At 43.5% G+C, this 20,747-nt stretch overlaps 1 protein-coding gene and 1 pseudogene across 1 annotated transcript; both read right to left on the reverse strand.

Annotated features, from left to right (window-relative positions):
* Positions 1-4,790: 4,790 nt before the first annotated feature.
* Positions 4,791-8,003, reverse strand: LOC127785905 (glycine-rich cell wall structural protein 2-like; annotated as a pseudogene).
* Positions 8,004-14,147: 6,144 nt separating this feature from the next.
* On the reverse strand, positions 14,148-19,459 carry LOC127785906 (glycine-rich cell wall structural protein-like). The gene is made up of 2 exons (XM_052313251.1): positions 18,571-19,459; positions 14,148-14,917 (listed from the first exon to the last, which is right to left on the reverse strand). Exons 1-2 carry the CDS (start codon positions 19,402-19,404, stop codon positions 14,204-14,206), a joined length of 1,548 nt encoding a protein of 515 aa, XP_052169211.1. The 5' UTR covers positions 19,405-19,459; the 3' UTR covers positions 14,148-14,203.
* Positions 19,460-20,747: the final 1,288 nt, after the last annotated feature.

Below are 20,747 nucleotides of genomic sequence, written 5' to 3' on the forward strand. Positions count from 1 at the left end.
GAAACGGGCGTGGAACAATTATCCGATTGATGCACTGAGCGATATAGCTTTTAGATACGGACGCCGAATTATTTCTTTAGAATTTACCTACATATGCGTCCACGCGGGATTACATCACTACTGAAATTAGTCGTGATTTGCAAACGAACTACGAGGATCACATGGATGTAAAAAGGGAAAACCAAATAGAATGCAATCTAGCAAGGATATAATGCTACATGACGATAAATTAATATCTGGGTGCTAGTGACAGATTTCACTAGCTAGCTAATTAATTAAGATGGAAATATCTGCAGACTATTAATTAATTAATTGACAGTGTGATAGTTGGTGTAAAGTTACAATTAACGATGGTACTTTTTTTTGTTAATTCTGTTGGCCAAGCATGATTGCAACGGTTAATCAAAGTTCTTCATCAGCGCCACTAGTACATCAACACCTTGATCTCAAATCACTCTGCCATGTGTAGGCTACTTTTTCTCTCTCCCCTGCTTTTCGTGCCGTTTAGTTAATTATTTTTTCTTTTTTCCCTTAACTAGCACGAGGTAAAATCCGGAGTATATACCACGTGTCACATGGACAAGGGCTAGATCTAATTAGGATCTGTGGGATTTACTTCAGTTTTTTTTGTTGTCTTCTAAAATACACACGGACCATTATTTTAATGTATTCATTTCTAATGGAGAGATATAACTTTATACAAAACGATCTCGCCCTTAGGCCACCCTGCCATATTTAAATTCGAACAAATTTTGACTAAATTAAAACATATTCCATGAAATTTAAAACTTGTGCCAAATTATGAAATGAGAATTGAGGAAAAATATGAAACAAATTGAACAAATATTCGTGAAATTTAAATTTTTGTACCTTCTCTAATTTCTACATTTGGAGGCATTTTTGAATTTTGAAAAATAAGTTTAAATTCAGCAAGTATATATTGATTTGTTTATATCCAAATCTTACATGATGCCCAAGGATAAAACCGTTGTTTGTAAAGTTTTATCTCTTCATTGAAAATTATATACTACAATAATGGTTGAAGTGTAGTACGTTTTAGCAAACAACCACAAAACCAAAGTGTCCTAAGCCAAAACGTTAAAAGGGTGTCATATGTAGCAAACAAGTGTGTTTCCGAGCAAATTTTACCATCTTTTCACTTATGCTTATACTTATCAGCTAAAATTTGAATTTTCAACCTTAAATTTAGAGCTGATTTTGAAGGTTTTTTATCAAAGTTTATTTTTCAACCTTTGTTTTTTAATAGTTAAGAACACATATATAAAATTTTTATTCATAAATTACTTTTCGTTTGCAAATATGTCCCATAGGAGCACAGTGTGTACAGTACGTCAGATCATGTACTGAGATTCGTGCTTGGGCCAACCGAACTTGTCTGAGGCTGGGCTGGACTACGGAGTCAGGCCATCATTTTTATGTCCGGAAAACAACATGCAGTACAGCAAGTCTACGGTCGTTACCAAGTCAACAAAGAAGGCTGGTATATATAGACTATCTACTCCAAGTTACTAGGCATAGTGTGCATGAACGTAAACTGATTCAACGATATGATTTGTGCGGGTGACAGAAGGGTACTAATAACCGACCAATTAATATGGCCAGCTGAACCGCAGACACACCCGATCAACTCTATCCCCGCTTTATTTGACAGTTGGCAAAACACACCGGAGATCGATCGATCAACTCAGTGTTTAGAAACTAAGGGATAATAATGATAGAAATTAAACATGCACTGAATTAAGGGAGGACGACCCATGGATGTATATATTAAGGCCCACGTAACGAAAGCTGAGGCCTAACCGACGACACATGCACGTCACCGCACCTGCACTATCATATCCCCAGTCGTACGTACTGCTGCTGCATGCATGCGAGAATTAATAGAATTGATCGAATCAGTCGCACGCGGCGCGGTACGTGACGCCCCGCGACCTGCCGCCATCGAAGGGATGACGATAACCAAATGTGCGCTCCAGCTCGCGCTAGCTAAGCTGTAGCTGCGTACCTTGAGACGCAAGCGATGAGACGGATCGATCGATCGACGCGCGTGCATGCGTGTGTGGTGCCGGCTAGCGCGCGCGCGGCCGGTCTCCCTATAGTGCGGGCGTTAGGTTGGGTCGGGGCGTACGGGGGGGCGGTGTTGGTTGCATTGGGTGCGGTGGTGGCACGTCAACCATGCAACCACAACTAGGAGGAGTAGGAGTAGTAGTATCTACCAACCGGGATAAGCTACGCGCGCGCTAGCTAGCGACCACCACCACCACCACCGTCGCTCGTCGTCGTTGCATGGGGCGTCGTTTTTTGGTTTTGGGGGACAGAAATCGACGCAGATTTAATGGGGGGCGTGCGACGACCTGCTGCCCACGCGGTTGTCCCGATCGATCGGCCTAACTCCGCCGCCGACGCCGCCGAGAAACAGTCGTCGCGGCCGCGGGCCGTGGAACCGTGGGCTTTCATATGCCGCGGCCGCTGGGCGAGGCAGCGGTGATGTAACTTGTGGGCTGCAGTCTGCAGATGTAAACACGGAACGGAAGCCCAAATCGGTACGTAGTACTAGTATATTATCAGCTGAGACCGCGCGCGACGACCGTTGGGGACTGCGCTGCCGCTACATGCGGACAGCCGAGCGTGTCCTTGTATGTGACGGCGAGATGACCAAACAGAAGTCTCAGCTGGTAGGTGTTACTAGTATTACTTTGTTAGAGAGGAAACCGTTCAATGGAAATGTGGAGTAGTGTTTATCTACTTTCTTCCGTTGATGTTGATTAGAGGAATATTGCGATTGGTGGAGAAGAGGAAGTAGGTGAAGAAAATGGTTGTGATTGGTTGAGAGGAGAGAGTAGATGAAGAAATAGTTTTATTCTGGTACAAGTTACTGTGCTAAAAGTAACTATATTTTAGAACGGATATAGTATTACGTACATACCAATATGATGTTGATCATTTTTTTTTCACATTACGCAGAATATACATGTGTGCATACGCATTATGTATGTAGAGATGGAGTGCCAATATCCTTTGCTAAAAAATGGGCATTATGTATGTATACCATGTGCATACATGTATAAATACGTCCTCTAACTATTGACGAAAAAATCGAACACACCGGCCTGGGAGATCTGCTTAGTTTCAGTATAGGTCCAAATATGATGAGATGCGGGCGTGCCAATCAGTTTGATCCTGCAACTAACAAGATATGTAAACAGTAGATCAAATAGCCGATCGGCTGACAAGCTGATGGAGTGGTTCCAGCCGATAGCCAATAATAGCCGATGCCGATACTAGCCGATAGCGATAGGGTTTAAGCAATCGGCTATATGTCCAATGTAGATAATGATATAAAGGCAATCGGCTGCTGATAATAAAATATAACAATAATATAGTCCAATATAAACCAATCGGCTAGCATTGATATGACAGAATAAGCACTAATCCGAAGGTTAAAGCATACATCAGCTGGAGGTCCGATGTCATGAAATCCACGAGATTAGATTAAACAGTGAAACCTTTATTGTCATCGGCTAAATCCAACTTATATGTATATGCAATCATTATGAGCTGATGCAACGTCCAGATAACTCACCGGCTGAAACCCCGATGAAACTCTTATTGGCAATCAAGAAGCAGGCTAGAGATTATGGTTCTAAGCACGACTTAGTAGATCAAACTCAACTGATGCAATACTAAGTATGAAAAGAAACATAATATCTAGACAATCAAGCCGTTGACTGAGTTTTCAGGGTGGTAGATGTCTAAGCTAATCTAATCTAGCAACGCGATTTAGCCGATACCGGTAGAAACCCTAAAACGAGAAGCAGCCGATAGAGCTAAATTGATATGCTAAGACTAGATTAACAGAGACATATGTTAAATAGGTAGGCAAATATATCATCCAAACCAGAGCAATCCAAGAGGTCGAATGTATTGATGCAGCCTTGAACGACGCCGACGTAAACGATACAATTGCCTGGGCCGGCGGAACATTGGACTTACCTCTTAGCCGGAGATCGAACACCGATGCAGCCCTACGTCAGGTGCCAAGTCCCGCCGGACGATAAAATAAAGTAGAAAATGTAAAAGGTGGCGATGCGCCAAATTGTATTGATCGTGAAGATAGATTACATAGATCCCGAGTGTACATATTTATACCCATGGGTTGATACAAATCCTTGTCGGACAAGAAAGAAACTTTCCTAAAGATAAAAGGAAAAGATAAAGTCCTTATAGGACACTAAACACACTTTCCTAAAGATAAAAGAAAACTAACAAACTATTCCTAATTAATAGATAACTTGCCATGCCGCATTCTCTTTGAACTTAGTCTCTTCTGGATAAGCTTCCTTTAGTAGATCAATTTCCTTAACCGAAAATAGCAAGAATCCGACAACTGACGACTTGACAACTCTCATCGGCTAATCTCAAATTTCAAAGCTGATGACTACTCCAGACTTACTAAAATTCACTGTTAACACTAACACATGCCTAAAGAATGAAGATCGATAACAAATTCCTGACCCCATTAATATCATATTCAAAGCGTACTCACATGAACGTGGTATTCACTAGCGATAGGTTACTAGTGCAAACAGTACTGTCAAAAACTGTTACCAGGAAAATATCCTATGTACAATTAGAGTGTACAAGGTTGCAACTTATAACCAAAACACAATAAGCCTTTCAATATACTGACTATGAAAACTATGTGTTACAATATATTGGTGTTGGGCTTTCACTTATTCTAGCTTATTCAAATTATACAAAGGTTAATTTCATGGCTGTTGAGGACCGGTGTCTCCATATCCCGATCCATGACCTAAACCATCACCATATCCACCTCTAGCGCTATCACCGACACCTCCACCATCACCTTTACTCTTCGCATACTCGTCGCCGTATTGATTACCAGCCTCACCTATACCAACGCCAGAACCAGATCCATGTCCAAGTCCATTAGGTCCACCGTACCCACCACCACCTCCACTCCCTCGACCACCAGCCTTATAGTATCCATTATTATGTGGCCAGCGGCCGTTAAATCAACCAAATCCAACCCCAGATCCAAAGCCATCTCCATATCCATTTTGTCCGCCACCTTCTCCTCCACCTCCTCCTCTCCCCATGGCATAGTTTCCATCATAAGGGCTATAACCCCCAGTTTCACCATACCCGGAGCCCAAACCAGAACCAGAACCAAACCCATCATGTTGTCCACCACCTCTGCCTTTGCCACCACCACCACCGTTTGCGAATGATGCACCACCAAAGCCAATAGTTTCACCATAACCCGAGCCAGACCCAGCACCATACCCTGATCCTCTGTTTGTCCCACCACCCCCACCTTTGCCACCACCGCTTCCCGTAGAATACCCTCCATCATAAGGTTTGTATTTCTCCCCTTCACTATTTCCAGAACCAGACCCCAAACCATAACCAAATCCTCCGTTTCGCCTTCTGCCATCGCCTCCACCGTTTCCACCTCCACTAGCATATTGCCCGCTAGAAGGCCCAGATGCCACAGACTCACGATAGCCAGACCCAAAACCTGAACCTGATCCCCAACCATTACCATTGCTTGACCCACCGCCGCCTCCTCCACCAGTTGCACTAGCATATTCTCCACTAGAAGGCCCATAAGCTCTAGCCTCTCCATGTCCTGACCCAGAACCAAATCCCCACCCGCCACCATTTTCTGAGCTACCACCACCACCTCCTCCTCCACCACCGTCTCCGCCTCCAACTACGACTCTATGTTGGAATACCTATTTACTCTCGCAGCGCTGTATGCTTCAATGCTTAATAAGAGTAGAGTGAAGCTAAGAATTACGAGCTTAGTTGCATCCATTGTGAGCATCCATTGTGAGCGTGGTTAGAGAAGTGGAACTGGAAGATGGACTTCTATGCGAGTAATAGTGATGCATTTATAGTATATAGTGTGTTAGCGAGAGTAATTACAAAAATGCACGCCTACAAAGGAGATATTTTAAATAATGAAGTATGATCAGTTGATGATATTGATTTGGGAAGGAAAGAATCAAATCATTAACACGAGTGCTGGATCGAATATCACAGCGATCGAGCATCTGATGTAGTAAGAATTTAATGATCAGTCACAGCACTAGATTGTTAATTTACTGTGATGAAATATCAGTGCATTGTTTACTGGAGTACTAGTTATTATTAGTACCGAAAGCAGCATCTTCTTCAGATGTCAAATGTATATGGGAGGCGCCGACCAAGAAGGAAAACAGAATGGCTCAGAATTTGTCTAGTTAACGTAGGATCCCTGGGTATAGAGTCCCCTGCACCGACTTGCATTGTTCAGACTGACAATGAAGACGATCTGCAACGCTGACTTTTTCTTCTTATTCATGTATAAATTGATCTGCTTCTTACGAATTTCTATGTTCCAAAACAACAGGATCTAGATCGGTCTAAGTAGTTATATATGAGCCTCTCTTTTTTTTGTCGGTATACGCTTATTGAACGTGAGAAACCCTTTGGTTGGGCCGGAAAAAAAAATCGAAGCTTGAATAAAAAAACCAATAACATTATATTTGAAAATTTGATTTACCCAAGGATCCAACGGCCCATGTAGCCATGCATGCATGTTTCTTTGCAAAAGCAGCCATAGTAGCCGAAGCCCAATAACTGACCGGCTGAACGCCACAGTTGATGTGTGTCCTCAGAAAAGCCGATCGACCAGCTCATCCAGTTCATGATCAGCACCTGGGTTCACAATTCTGATGAAAACCGGTCGAATTCCGTGAAATTTCGACGTTTTGATATAGCTCGAAATTAAGTTTCGATTGGAATTTTGAAGGTTAAATAGTAGATTTTGTCGAAATTTATCAAAAACCATGATACCGATAGGGCTCAAAATTTAGTGGTCAACCGGTAATATAAACCTTGATCAGCACTTAAATGATAGATGTTGGAGAATTAAAACCATAGTGTATCTGTTTGATCAAATTTCAACTTATATTGTTGACAATAAGATTTAAAGTCTTATACTGGTTTGTTTTGGTAAGTTTACCGTGCTGGAACATGAAACCTGATTTAGTTTCTTCGGAATTCAACGGCAGTAGAGTAGGAGACATGGTTTGTGTGAGGTACTTATTAATTTAGTGGTATTATATAGAGCCAAAGATTGATTATGCTTCATCATCATATGGTAAGACAACAAGTAAGAACTTACAAATTGATTACACAACCACACATTCATATACAGCCAAAGGCAAGGCCTTTATTCCATATATTAGTTGCAGCACACAAAACATCTAATTTATCATGTGTAGTACCAGCACACAAAACTTTAATTCAGTACTTTAATTCAGATGAAGGTTTTATGGGTGCCCACCACCAGACCCGCTTCCTGAGCCGCCTCCGTAGCCACTACCACCTGGACCGCTCCCACCACCTCCGCCGCCGCCGCCACCACCGCCGCCGCTAGCATAAGGTCCATAATATGGCCCACCAGCTTGACCATATCCACCGCCAGCACCATAACCATACCCGCCGCCTCCACCACCACCGCCACCGCCGCCACCACCACCGCTAGCATAAGGTCCATAATAAGGCCCACCAGCTTGACCATATCCACCGCCAGCACCATAACCATACCCGCCGCCTCCACCCCCACCGCCGCCACCACCACCGCCGCCGCCGCCACTAGCATAAGGTCCATAGTAAGGTCCGTAGTAAGGTCCATAGTAAGGTCCATATGGTCCATAATAACCACCTCCACCACCTCCACCGCCACCGCCACCACCGCCTCCACCGCCGCCGCCTCCGCCCCCACCACCTCCAGCATAGTAAGGTCCATAATAAGGCACATATCCTCCTGTTTGGCCACCACCACCTCCCCCACCACCACCGCCACCGCCGCCGGCGGCGTATCTAGCTACCACCCCCATCCTCGCATTGGATACTCCAATACTTAGTAGCACGAAGAAGGTAATAGCCAGAAGCTTGTTTCCAGCCATTTTGAGCTTATTCCGGTTGAAGGATGAGATATGGATGCCAAAGCAAGACTGCACGGTTATTTATAGTGCAGGCAGGGAGACCATGCAATTATATATTGAAAAATGACACTTGTATATGTAAATATATGTACTAGTGTGACGAGATGCAGCAGTATTGCCCTTCGCGAACGAGTAATACAAAATGGAGTGGTTTTAAACACATTATGACTTTTGCTGGATAAATCCCTGCTAGTGAACCTTTAAATTTTCTGACTTGGCCTGACTGTTACGTTTGGATTATATATGTGAGTTTAATATTTGATAATGATGCTGCATAAGGCCAGGTCAAGTATCAATACCACGTACTCGAGCTCAGGCATTTGACCATGCATCCATCGCAAAAAAGCAGCAGATACAGCCAGACTGATGACAAAAAACATTTGCCACTAGCAGTAACGCAGATGACATTTGTTCTCATTACCTATATATAAAAATCTATGAGGCATTGACATTGTGCTGCTTAATTACAACCAAATTGTACATATGCTCATTCGTACACTGGCTTTGTCTAATCCGTGTAACTAGTGCTTTCAGCGCACACTGTACCACTCTGAACACCCTGAACAAAATAACTGAACGGTTTTGCAGACTGCAGTGTGTTGTTTCACAAATCAACGCTGCTATACGTACGATCTGGGTGTTTACGATATTCGTACTATGAAACGCGTATGCGTTTATTAATGGTGTGCCGTACGTCCGTCTTATTCACGTTAGATCATTGATAAGTACGCATAGCATTTTCCTTTCGCAAATCTCACAAGACATGTAGCATGCGTGCCATGCCGTACGTTAGTTGACTGAAACATATAAAAGCATGCCTGATTTCTAAAGCCCATCGATGATAGCAGATTGATGATCCGGACTGCAATATACAAATTAATCATGATTGGCTTCCAAGTGAACTAAGTGTGTGTTCGTTTGAATCACTACTAAAAAACCAACCGGCCTTATAGATGCCGATTCATTTAAAACTGATACTTATAAGTCTTTTCCCACGTCTGACATCTTTAATTAAGAAATATAGGTGCCGATTTATTAGTTAAAACTGGTACCAATACTATAGGTACCGGTTTTTTAAGAGAACTGGTTAGTTAAAAAACTGACACCTATAATATATTATAGGTACCGATTCTGTAAAAAAATCAGCACCTATTCTAAATCAAGCCGATCTGGACGAGACGAGCCGATCGACCTGGCTTATCTACGCGCGTCGCTCGATCCTTATCCTTATCCCCTCCCCCCCGGCTCTTCTGTGCGCTCTCCCCCTCGCCCCTTCCTCCGCCACGCCCTCCCCTCCCCCTCCCCTCTGGCCCCCCTCCCCCCTCTCCTCCTCCTCCGATCCGCCATACTCCCCTCCCGCCCCCTCTACTAACCGGCGAGCAGTGTCGCATGCGATGGGTGGCCTCCCTACCGGTGGCAACCTCAGCGTGGGGAGGGATGTATGGGTGCGGCGACCTCGGCATGGACAGGGACCCGGCGGCTGGCGACGATCTCGTGCGGAGAGGGACCCGGTGGCTAGCGGCCACCTCATGTGGAGAGGGACCTCGGCAGCGACCTCGTGCGGAGAGGGACCTCGGCGGTGACCTCACATGGAGAGGGACCCCGGTGGTGACCTTGGTGGATTGACGAGTGAGTTTGTGCATCTTGCTTGTGTTCTTCATCTGTGATGGGAACTATTGTTGTTTGTTGTTGATGATTTGTGATGGAGATTGTTGATGTTCATATCTGTGATTGGTGATGGATTGAATTAGGGATTGCTTGAATGGGGATTATTATTGTTCATCTGCTTGATTTGTGATATGTGAAAGCATGCTTGAATGGGGATTATTGATGCGCATCGGCTCGGCTTGGAGCCAGCTTCTTTTTTTTTTTAATCCGGAAGAGCACAAAGGTGACGGTTCTATGACCGGCACCAATAACACTAGGTCATTAGTGCTGACCAATTGGTGTTGGCTAGGAAACCGGCACCTATTGCCCGTTCCCAACCGACACCTATAGGGGAATATGTACTTCGATGCAAAGCGCTACACACGAGTACACGGTATATGGCTGTGTTCTTTCCCGATCTTTCCTAACTCACCTTCTTCGTTTTTTGCGCGCATGCTTCCCAAACTACTAAACGGTGCGTATTTTGAAAAAAAAATTCTATAGAAAAGTTATTTTAAAAATTAAATTAATCTATTTTTTAAATTTATTTCAGCTAATATTTAATAAATCATGCACTAACCGCCTCTCTATTTTGCGTGTTGGGAGCTAGGGTTGTCAACCCTCACTCACTCCCCGAACTCAGCCATACAGGGCAGTTGCTCTGCTCAGAACAGAACAGCATGTCCAGCAACCAGGCTTCTTCATCAAAGAATCAACCAGGCAAGGCACCTGCAAAATCTGCAATCACTTCAGCTTTTTACAGAGCTGCTGCTGTTGAAACTTCGTTCTTGTTAGTTAACTTCTCTGAAAATCCTGAAACTTGGTACTCACATAGACTTAAATCTGAATCTGTGTACGTTTACGCGGTACATGACGGGATGCGTTTTAAGCATTCTCATAATTATAAATTTATAACATGCAGAGAGGCCTATTATGTTTTATTATACATGTAAATTGGTTTTTGATGATGAAAGTGAAGTGAACTGAACCGGTGTTAGGATACGCGTTGACGTTGTACTACTCGTACGTTCGTAGCGTGTGGCTGCATATGCAATTGCATTTATAGTATGCTATATTACACGTTGACACGCCTATACCCACGCGGACTTGTATTCCGTCAACGGGACATTCTCTCGATCGATAAAGCTCCACATTAAACATTATCTATTTTTTAATATATGATACCGTTAATTTTTTTTTGATACGTTTGATTATTCGTTTTATTTAAAAGAATTATCTAATTATTATTTATTTTATTACGACTTGATTCATCGTTAAATATTCTTTAAACCTGACTTAATATTTTTATATCTGTAAAAAAGTTTTGAATATGACGAATAGTCAAACATTTCTTTAAAAAATCAATGACACTATATATTAAAAAATAGAGGTAATATGATGTCAGTTGCCAAAGATCGATGTTCTAATTGTTGTCTTTAGTATTATCCATAAAAGGTAGCTGTCTCAAGTGTTGAACATACTCATTTACTTAGTCCTACATAAATCGTGCACATGTTGACTTCGTAAAATAATACACACGGCTGTGTTAGATAGTGCAGAAATGCTGAGCTAGTTAGTTGCACGGAACCAAAACAGATTGTTAACGTATGATTAATTAAGTATGAACTTAAAAGAAATAAATACTAACTATTATTTACTTGCAAAATAAATAAATTTATTTTTGAAACAGCTTCTATATAAAAAGTTTTTCATAAAATACACCATTTAATAAAACACACCATTTAATAGTTCGGCCGGGAAACATGCTTATGATAAATGAGGAAGTAGCCCACTCAATAAACGGTTAAAAACACAACCTAATTAAGCAAGAACAGTATGAATGTTATTTTTTCTTTTTTTCTTCCTTCATTAGTATAACATATTTTGAAACAGAAACTGTATGCTTTAATTTCACAATATTAATTAGCCCAAGCCTATGGATTGCTCAAAATCAAGGGGTACACCAAACAGATAAAGACAATAAGAAAGACTAAACATATCTTGACACGATTTCTACGTATATGTAAGCATGCTTTGCTTTCGTCAAAATCAGTTAATTTCAAGCCATTGAAATGGACCAAATTCACTCTGAAGAAAACAATATAAACCTCTCTGATGCAATCCCAACACTTGCCCTACCTCACTCTGCATGCATGTCGTAACTGACATCACTTTTCCTCTCCTAATGAGCGATCCAGACTGGTCAAGTGTGATGTTGCCACCGAAGCTCATTAATTAGAGATGGAGAAGGCAACTTTTGGTGTAGTAATCCTACAGATGGCCAAATGGGCCGCCCGACCTGGCACGGGCCAGGCACGATCGGCTTGGGCCGAGGTCAGTCGGACCGGCACAGCCCGATCTACACGCCGGGCTGGGCCGTGCCTGCCCACGGGCTGCACGCATGGCCAGGCATTGTCCAATAAGTTTCGGGTTGTGTCGGGCTGGCTCGAAGGCATGACAGCCTATTGCGCTTCTCCATAGAATAAGTCTACTTCTCCTCCCTCATCTCTTTGGGCTGTATTTGTTATGGATGGAATAAGTCTATTTTGTATCCCTCTTCTCTTTGGGTCGTGCCTTATATATCTTATGTAAGTCTATTTTGGTTCCCCCAACTATTTTTCTTTGATCGTGTTGGGCCGGGCCGGTCCACCGTGCCAAGGCATCGGCCCAGGCACGGCCCAACTATCGGGTCGGGCCAGCACGGGCTCGACACCAGTTGTGCCGTGCCGTGGTTGGGCCGGGCCTAGGGCCTTGTGGCCATCTTGAAGGAATCCTATAGCATCGTGGGAAGATTGGAAATTGAATGACCTACCACTCAAAATGGATACATGTAACACAATTATGCGATTAACTTTTCATTTGTGTGGTTATTTGGAATTGTATGTGTAACATGAAGAAATTGGTGTTTCTTGTTACCCAAATTACCCTCTAAGAAATTATGAACACTCTCCCTCCAATGGTGTGGTGGATCGCATCTAGCCTCCTTGCAGATCTGTCGGTGCCCACATGCATGCTGGTGGAATGACGATCTTTGGCCTCCCTCCCATTTTCAATCCGTCAGTCCTCACCTTCTCCATGGTGTGTTGGCCATAGGTAATGTTGCTAGCTAGAGGGAAGCGGTGGTGGACACCCTCCAAGGCTATCATTGTTGTCACCACCAAATCCACCCTTGAGTTCAGGTCGACTGGATCCAAGACCACTAAGCCCGTGGTGATCGGGATCTAACTCCAAGCTTGTGGTGGTCAGATTTGACCACCTCTAAGCTTGTGCAGGGCTGGCCAAAGGAAAGGGAGGTGGTGGCGCCGGAGGAGAGGGGAACAGTGGCACGTCAGTCAGATTCGGATCATAGAGAGGTGAGGGCACTCGGGACGCTAGGTATAGGACATAGAGAGGACAGAGAAGAAAGAATAGAGGAGAGAGCGGTGTCATGTTGGCTTAAAATTTTCTAGTCTCGGCCTCCACCTCGTCTTGTTCTTACTTAAAGTGACGACTATACTTGCTTTCTTTGCAGCAATGGCCTAGTTTCACTCTCAGTTCAATCCTTGAACTGGAAATGATATTGAGTAACATTGTCAGTTCATATTGGTTTGGAAAAAAAAAACCAGACAACCAATAGTAATACTCTTACATCACCGCACTAGTACGGAACAAGACATCTGTGTCGGGAACCTTCATCTGTATCGGAGGGAGGCTGCGTCACGGATTATTGGACAGTGATGTGAAAAGTTATCTGTGTCAGGCTACATACCATCACCAATGATAGTGATCTATGTCGGGCCGACACAAAGACCATTACCAATAGGTTTGACCCAACAAAGGAGTGAAACTAGAGCCTATCACGGATGATTCATCCGTGATGATCCCCTACTACAAACCGATAAAGATGTTTGTCACCTTTGTCGATATGGTTTTGAGACCGTCACCGATGACTCATTGGTGATGGTTTCTGTTTTAGAACCAACGTTTTTTATGCGCACCCGTGACGTTGCTTTTTTTTAACCCGTCATCGATGAGTAATTTACCCAAAAAAATAAATTTATTTTTTTGGCTAGCGTCAAGCCTTTGCTAGCCATGCCTGCTGCAAAATAACAAAAACACAGATACATATTACCATTCCCAGTATCCCCAACATCCCAGCATTCCCAGCTGGAGCGCGGACTACTGGTACCTCGTTCAGGCGGCGACGAGGTGAAGAGGAGGAGTGAGGGGAAGTGGTGGAGGCGGCTAGTAGGGTTTTTCCACCCAAGCTATCCCTCCTGGAGTGACGCAAGGTTCTTCGCCAAAATTCCCTCTTGTCCATAATAATTGAATAGGTTACCGATCAATTAAGGAGAAAGTGTACATATATTATATTTAGTAGTCTTAAAGACTACTACTTTTATTACAACTATCCAGCTATGACAACTATTCCATGGCATATTATTTTGGTACAAGACGTATTATTTGGTACATATTTATTTTAGGGCCATATATGTTGGCACACATCATTCACATAGTTCATTTAGATAACAGTCCTATGGGTGCCCACCACTATAGGCAGATCCGGAACCGCTTCCAGAGCCACTTCCATATCCATGTCCACCTGGGCCACTCTGCCCTCCGCCGCCGCCGCCACCTTGACCACCTGCATGAGCATAGCCGCCACCGTAGGGCCCGTATGAACCAGCTTGGCCGTAACCAGATCCAGAACCAGAACCATAACCTGATCCACCATTGTATCCACCGCCACCACCACCACCTTGTCCGCCACCCTGAGCATATGCTCCACCATGAGGACCGTAGCCACTAGCCTGACCATAGCCAGAGCCAGATCCGGAACCATATCCAGACCCACCATTTGCCCCACCACCTCCACCACCACCTTGACCGCCTCCTTGAGCGTACGCACCACCATGGGACCCATATCCACCAGCCTGACCATAACCTGAACCAGATCCAGAACCATAACCAGATCCACCGTTTTGTCCACCTCCACCACCTCCACCGCCACCACCTCCACTAGCATATGCTCCACCAGAGCCTCCAGCTTGGCCATATCCTGAGCCAGAGCCAGATCCCCACCCAGAACCATTCCCTGACCCACCACCACCTCCGCCTCCCCCACCGCCTCCTCCAGCGCTCACATACCTAGCTACCCTTGTAGCATTGGTCAGTCCAATGCCAAGGAGGACGACGAAGCTAAGAGCAACAAACTTGCTTCTAGCCATTGTTATCTCACAGATGTGAATCTGAAGGTTGAGATGAGAGTACGAAGCGTGTGTCTCTATTTATATTGCTGGAGGCCATGCAAAGTGAGTTTAAAAAAAAAAGAAAAAGTAAAAAGAAGGCCATACAAAGTTGCTGTGCAAATATGCAATCTGTGCCATTTGGTCACTGGTTTTATCAAAGCAGAGCAGCGTTGCCGTGTGCTTCGTGAGTACAAGTCCAAGAAGAGGTTGGCATCGTATGACTATTGGGACAATCAAACGCAACCTTTTCTTTGATTCTGCTTGACTACATGTGTGTACGTTGTAAGGTTGGGCGCAGGTATATATGCCCTATGGTCAGGGAAAGTAGCCTGTCGATAGTCGATACCATGTTCTATGAGCCCAGGCATTTGACCATCCATTGTACTCCAGCATAGGACATACCCTACAAAAACACAGGCAAGTTTATATTTTAGTGGTACACTGGTTGTCGTTTAGGTCAGATACGTAGAGAGCATTGGAAGTTGCAAAAGAAACCAAAACACTGCAGCAATCTGCTTGCTTTCTCCGTGTGCACGCAGATGCTGACTAGTTGATTCCAACACCAATTTTATCTTGCGTTAAGAGATGATCACGGTGAGACATAAGCCAAACTAATAAACTATCTTCAGGATCGAAACACTATCAATCATCAAAACACAAATACACAATCGATCAATATATAGGAGTATATGTTTGCACAGACCAATTCACCTGCATCTGTTTGTTCTTGTCTAAAACGAAAATTCTCCAACATCTGCATGACTAATTAACTAGCCAGCATTGGCCAGAATAATCGTACATCTCTCTTTCAGTGACAGAATACTGTTCCATTCATTTAACTGAATTTGACAAGGCGAAGAGAAGTATAAAGCGCCTCCGTTCAATCAGCCACAAGGCCGCCGTCTCCGCCTCGCCGGCGCCGGCGCCGGAGGGGATCAGAGAATTTGGCCCACAAACAAATTCGGCCTACTACCTCTTATCCTCGATACAATCCAGCCCATATATAAATCTAGCCCATCTCTTCTGGACGAAAGAATTCAGCCCATTCAGCCCGCAAAAGAAATTGACGGCCGAAACGTGGGTCCAATCTTGACGGCCCATTGATTTAACTAGAGGCCCACACTGAGATGGATCGCTACCATATTGGGCCTCGTCCAGCCGGCCCACAGTACTACCTTGCCCATTAGCAGACGCGGGGGCGGAGACGCCGCCGCCGGCGTCGGCGACGGTGACCTCGTCTAGAGCCGCGCCCCCTCCCGCGGCGGCGCCGAACGCTACAGCGACGGGCGGTGGATTCGCCAGCGGCGCCCACGCCGTTGTTGACTTCCTCGAGGTTAGTCTTCGAGTGTTTCTGTATTTACCCCCAATTCGTAGTTCTGTTGATTGCTTCGATTGAACTCACCCATGCATCGGACGATTCAATTTGGATTTGAAACTCACCGGTGGTTAGGAATCTGGAGGGTGTGTGTATTCTCCGTGCCTTCATGGTGATTCACTGTATTATATTACCTCCACAGAAATGTTGTTGAATCGTAATGTAACATTGAATTCCCACGGTAATCTGGCATTTGTAGACAGGGTTGACAGTTGCATTTTAGTAGTGAGACATGAACCTGAGCACTAGCTTGGGTAGCTTCGGTGAAAATTCTTCCCTATGCAATCTTTAGCTGTTTATTGTTAATTGTACTCGCTGAGATAGTTTTTATTTTGTGATGTTAGAAATTTATAATTGCTCAGACACTGGCTCTCTGCTGTTTTTCATCCCAAAAAATAACTTGGTGGTTAGTAGCTAGAGTCTGTAGATATTGCAGGGCGAACTAGAAGCTCAAGATAAGTACAGAATGCATTCTTTCCATGCCCCTTTAGTTAACTGATAAACAGTACCTGGTCTGGAATTCACAATGCTTAGCTTTGTTCCTTGCTGTTAAATTAACCAATCATATTCCTGATTCAAATTTAGGCTTTGAGTTGGTTGCAAAATGTGGAACTTTCTCCCGGCCATGATGTGCTGTATGTATTTCCAAGGATGAGATGACGGAACGAATTGCATGGTGCATAATGACATTTTGGTCAATAGTTTTGGAGAACAGTGAGCATATATTGCAGTGTGCTTCAGGAATAAAAACAATAGCCGGAGTAGGTAAGGGATGACTCGCTAAAGCCAGCGTTTTTCTCATAAGGCTTGACTATTACGTCCAGGGTGTTTAAGATTTGTCTGACTTTTTTTTCACTAACGCACAAAAAAAATTGCACGTCGGTATATTAGAAGAAAACAGAGTTTTGATTACACGACGCAAACGGCTAGAAGGGCATTGCCAGGGGATTGGAAAAAAAGATTTGTCTGATTTTGCAGTTTGTTCTCTAGTTCAGGGAAAGTATCAAAACCATGGACGTACATAAGCCCATGCATTTGACCATCTCTAGTTTAGTTGCAAGTATATATCTGTACATGGATATCCCTTTTTAGTGTTACTGAATTCAGGGAAGTGAGGTTTTGTCAACAATATCATTAAGAACGCAGGCAGCTAGCCCTAGCTTTTTGTGCAACATCACAAGGCTCTATGACGAACATTGTCGTAGTATTTATGCTACCTACTGTATTTGATATTGTCGATATTGTCAGTTTGTGACTTTGCAGTGTACCAAGCTAGGAAACTTAATTACGTGGCAAAATAAACTGAACTACATGTCTACATGTGCAGTGTTCTTGTCAGTCACCCCATGCAAGCGCTGACTCTCCAACATGATTAGACCATGCACGAGTCCTTAATCTACAAATAGAGGTATGATTACTGGACAAATATGGCTGCATGCATGCTTAAGATGTAATGAAAAAAAATGAACAACATATAATTTTACTCCACGCAGAAGGAAAAAATTGGAAAACCATTTATCCAGTTATGATAAATTAAGATAATATTTGGTAACATAGAGTAAGGTACTGCCCATCAATCTTAAATTAAATATGTAAGGTAAAAAAAATGATCTACTTATATTAAAAGGGAGAAAATTAAAAAGCCTATTTAACTCCTATAATTAAGCAAATTATCTGGCTCACTACCAGATATATATGTCAATTTTGTTTCTCCTGTGGTTCTTTGTTTTGAATATTAATTGCGAGTGATAGATGATTTGTAATTTTAGTGATTGATTGATTGTACAAAGTTTGGAGCACCTCGACAATTTTTCGACAATAAGGCTGAATAATTTTCAGAATATTATGCTTGGTTGGGGCTTGGTTCTTTAAGGAGGATATTATCTCTTACATGTTTGTAGGATGAAATGATGCTCTCTCTTAGCTTCCTCATTCTTTCTTGGTTACAACATTTGTAAACTTCAATTTTTTTTGTTCCTTTAAAACAACATTCAATGTCAGTGAGAATCTGTTTATATTTTAAAATGTTTCATTCAAAACTTCTAAAGTTGTCGTCCAAAAATTTTTTTCACTCCACTAGGACCTACTAACATAATAGTTTCTACAATAGTATAAGAAGCATAAGGCAAGAGGTTATTCATTGCACCAGTAACATTACATAGTAGTTTACATCACCACTACTTTTATTCTATTATCGGTTACCACATAACAAGGGCCTCTTTGATATTATTTAACTGCATAAAATGCAGTTGTTCACTATATAGAAGTTCTATGGATGCCCACCCCCGCCGCCGCCGCCTTGACCGCCTGCCTGAGCATATCCTCCACTGTAAGGCCCGTATCCACCAGCTTGGCCAGAACCAGATCCAGAGCCAGAACCAGACCCGCCGTATTGTCCACCGCCACCACCTCCACCTTGTCCACCTCCTTGAGCATATGCTCCACCTGGGCCATAACTACCAGCTTGGCCATAGCCAGAGCCAGAACCATGCCCAGACCCGCCATACTGTCCACCGCCGCCACCTCCACCTTGTCCACCTCCTTGAGCATATGCTCCACCTGGGCCATAACTACCAGCTTGGCCATAGCCAGAGCCAGAACCATGCCCAGACCCGCCATTTTGTCCACCACCGCCACCTCCACCTTGTCCACCTCCTTGAGCATATGCTCCACCGGGGCCATAGCTACCAGCCTGACCATATCCAGACCCAGAGCCGGAACCATATCCTGACCCACCATTCACCCCACCACCACCGCCTCCACCTTGGCCACCTCCTTGAGCGTACGCTCCACCATGAGGGCCATAGCCACCAGCCTGGCCATAACCAGAACCGGACCCAGAACCATATCCAGATCCACCATTTTGACCGCCTCCACCACCTTGACCGCCCCCGCCTCCACTAGCATATGCTCCACCGGAAGATCCGCCGGCCTGACCATACCCAGAGCCAGAGCCGGATCCCCATCCAGAACCACCCTCGGACCCTCCACCACCTCCCCCTCCACTACCGCCACCCTCGGCGCTAGCATATCTAGCTACCCTTGCGGCATTGGCTAGACCAATGCTCAGCAGAACAACAAAGCTAAGAGATACCAACTTGGTTCTGGCCATTGCTAATTAAGTACTCTATGTGTTTGGATGATGAGATGGGTGCAGAGTGTGAGGGTTGCTTGGGTATTTATAGTGTTGGAGACCATGCAGAGCTCTAGCACAGAGTGACACATTCGGTCTCTGGTTTATCTGAATCAGTGTTCTTCAGGGAACAAAAAGAAGAACGAGTAGGCAAGGTATGACTCTCAGGCCAGTTAGTTAAGCAAACTTTTTTGTTTCAGGCATGGCTTGACTATCACTTTGTGGGCTATGTATGTTGGGTTGAAATTGTTGGTAGCTACATGGTCAGGGAAAGTATGAAAACCACGTACTCTGAGTCCACAGTTTGACAATCTGTTAATTTATTACTTTGTCACAACATATATACCTCTATTCTTTACAATATAACATTGTTGTCTTTTGTACAAACATAAAAAATATTAGTTATGTTTAAAGAACTTTTAATAATAATTCAAATCAAGAAAATAAATATTAATCATATAAATTTTTTAAATAAGATGAATGGTTAAAGTGTTTTAAAAGGTTAATGACATCGTATATTGAAAAAACGGAGGGAGTACATCCCAATAACGTGATGGAAAGATTCAGTGGTAGGCAATGTACCTATCGACAACGAGACGTCTGTGGTGACTTCGTCAATCTCAATGACTTGCCGGCCCAGTCTTCGAAGATGCTTATAGAGGTAGGGTTTGCGTGTGTTCATAGGGGGTAAGTACGCGTGCATTGCGAGTGTCTGCGTTGTATTGTGTAATTCTAAAAAAAAAAAAAGAAAAGAAAGAAAAGAGCAGAGCACGCGTTTGTGACTTGAGCTGAAACGTGTTTCTTGCAGAAGGCCTGTACTTAGTCCTCTCGGTAATAACAAGTGACCCCCACTGTCTTCACCCGTAGTTATTAGGTAGATTTCTGCCAGAATAGCACTTTGCATCTAATTTAACAATTAAAAAACAATGAAGTGGCTTCAAAATATAAACAATGATCTCGAAGAATCATGGAATGGGATATGTACGATCAATATGCATTACTTTTGGGTTAACTAGTCAAGTGGTTTTTAGCATGTGCGAATCTAAGCTGATGGGAAAAAAAACCAAAAAGGCAATGAACACAGCGATGTGTGTGTGTGCTTCCCAATCAAAACAATGGAGCTAACTGCACGATGGATCATGGGTCGAGTTACCCAGAGACTATACATGGGGTGTCACCATTGTAGTTACGAGCAAAACAGTTTATTAATTAACGATTAAAAGACAATTTATGAGTAAAACATTTATATACGTGTTTGTGAGTGATTTATAAAACAAATACAGAAGATTAAAATATATTTTGAAATTCAAAAGAATAAATTT

The sequence above is a fragment of the Oryza glaberrima genome, chromosome 10 (assembly GCF_000147395.1).
Source record: "Oryza glaberrima chromosome 10, OglaRS2, whole genome shotgun sequence".
In the NCBI taxonomy this organism is placed as follows: domain Eukaryota; kingdom Viridiplantae; phylum Streptophyta; class Magnoliopsida; order Poales; family Poaceae; genus Oryza; species Oryza glaberrima.

What these genes read in the sequence shown, in the direction of transcription:
- LOC127785906 (XM_052313251.1), bottom strand. Translation starts at nt 19,404, where the DNA reads ATGGCCAGAACCAAGTTGGTATCTCTTAGCTTTGTTGTTCTGCTGAGC. An exon ending in GCGGCGGCGGCGGGGGTGGG is followed by an intron (nt 14,918 to 18,570) that starts CATCCATAGAAC and finishes CTCAACCTTCAG; the next exon opens with ATTCACATCTGTGAGATAAC.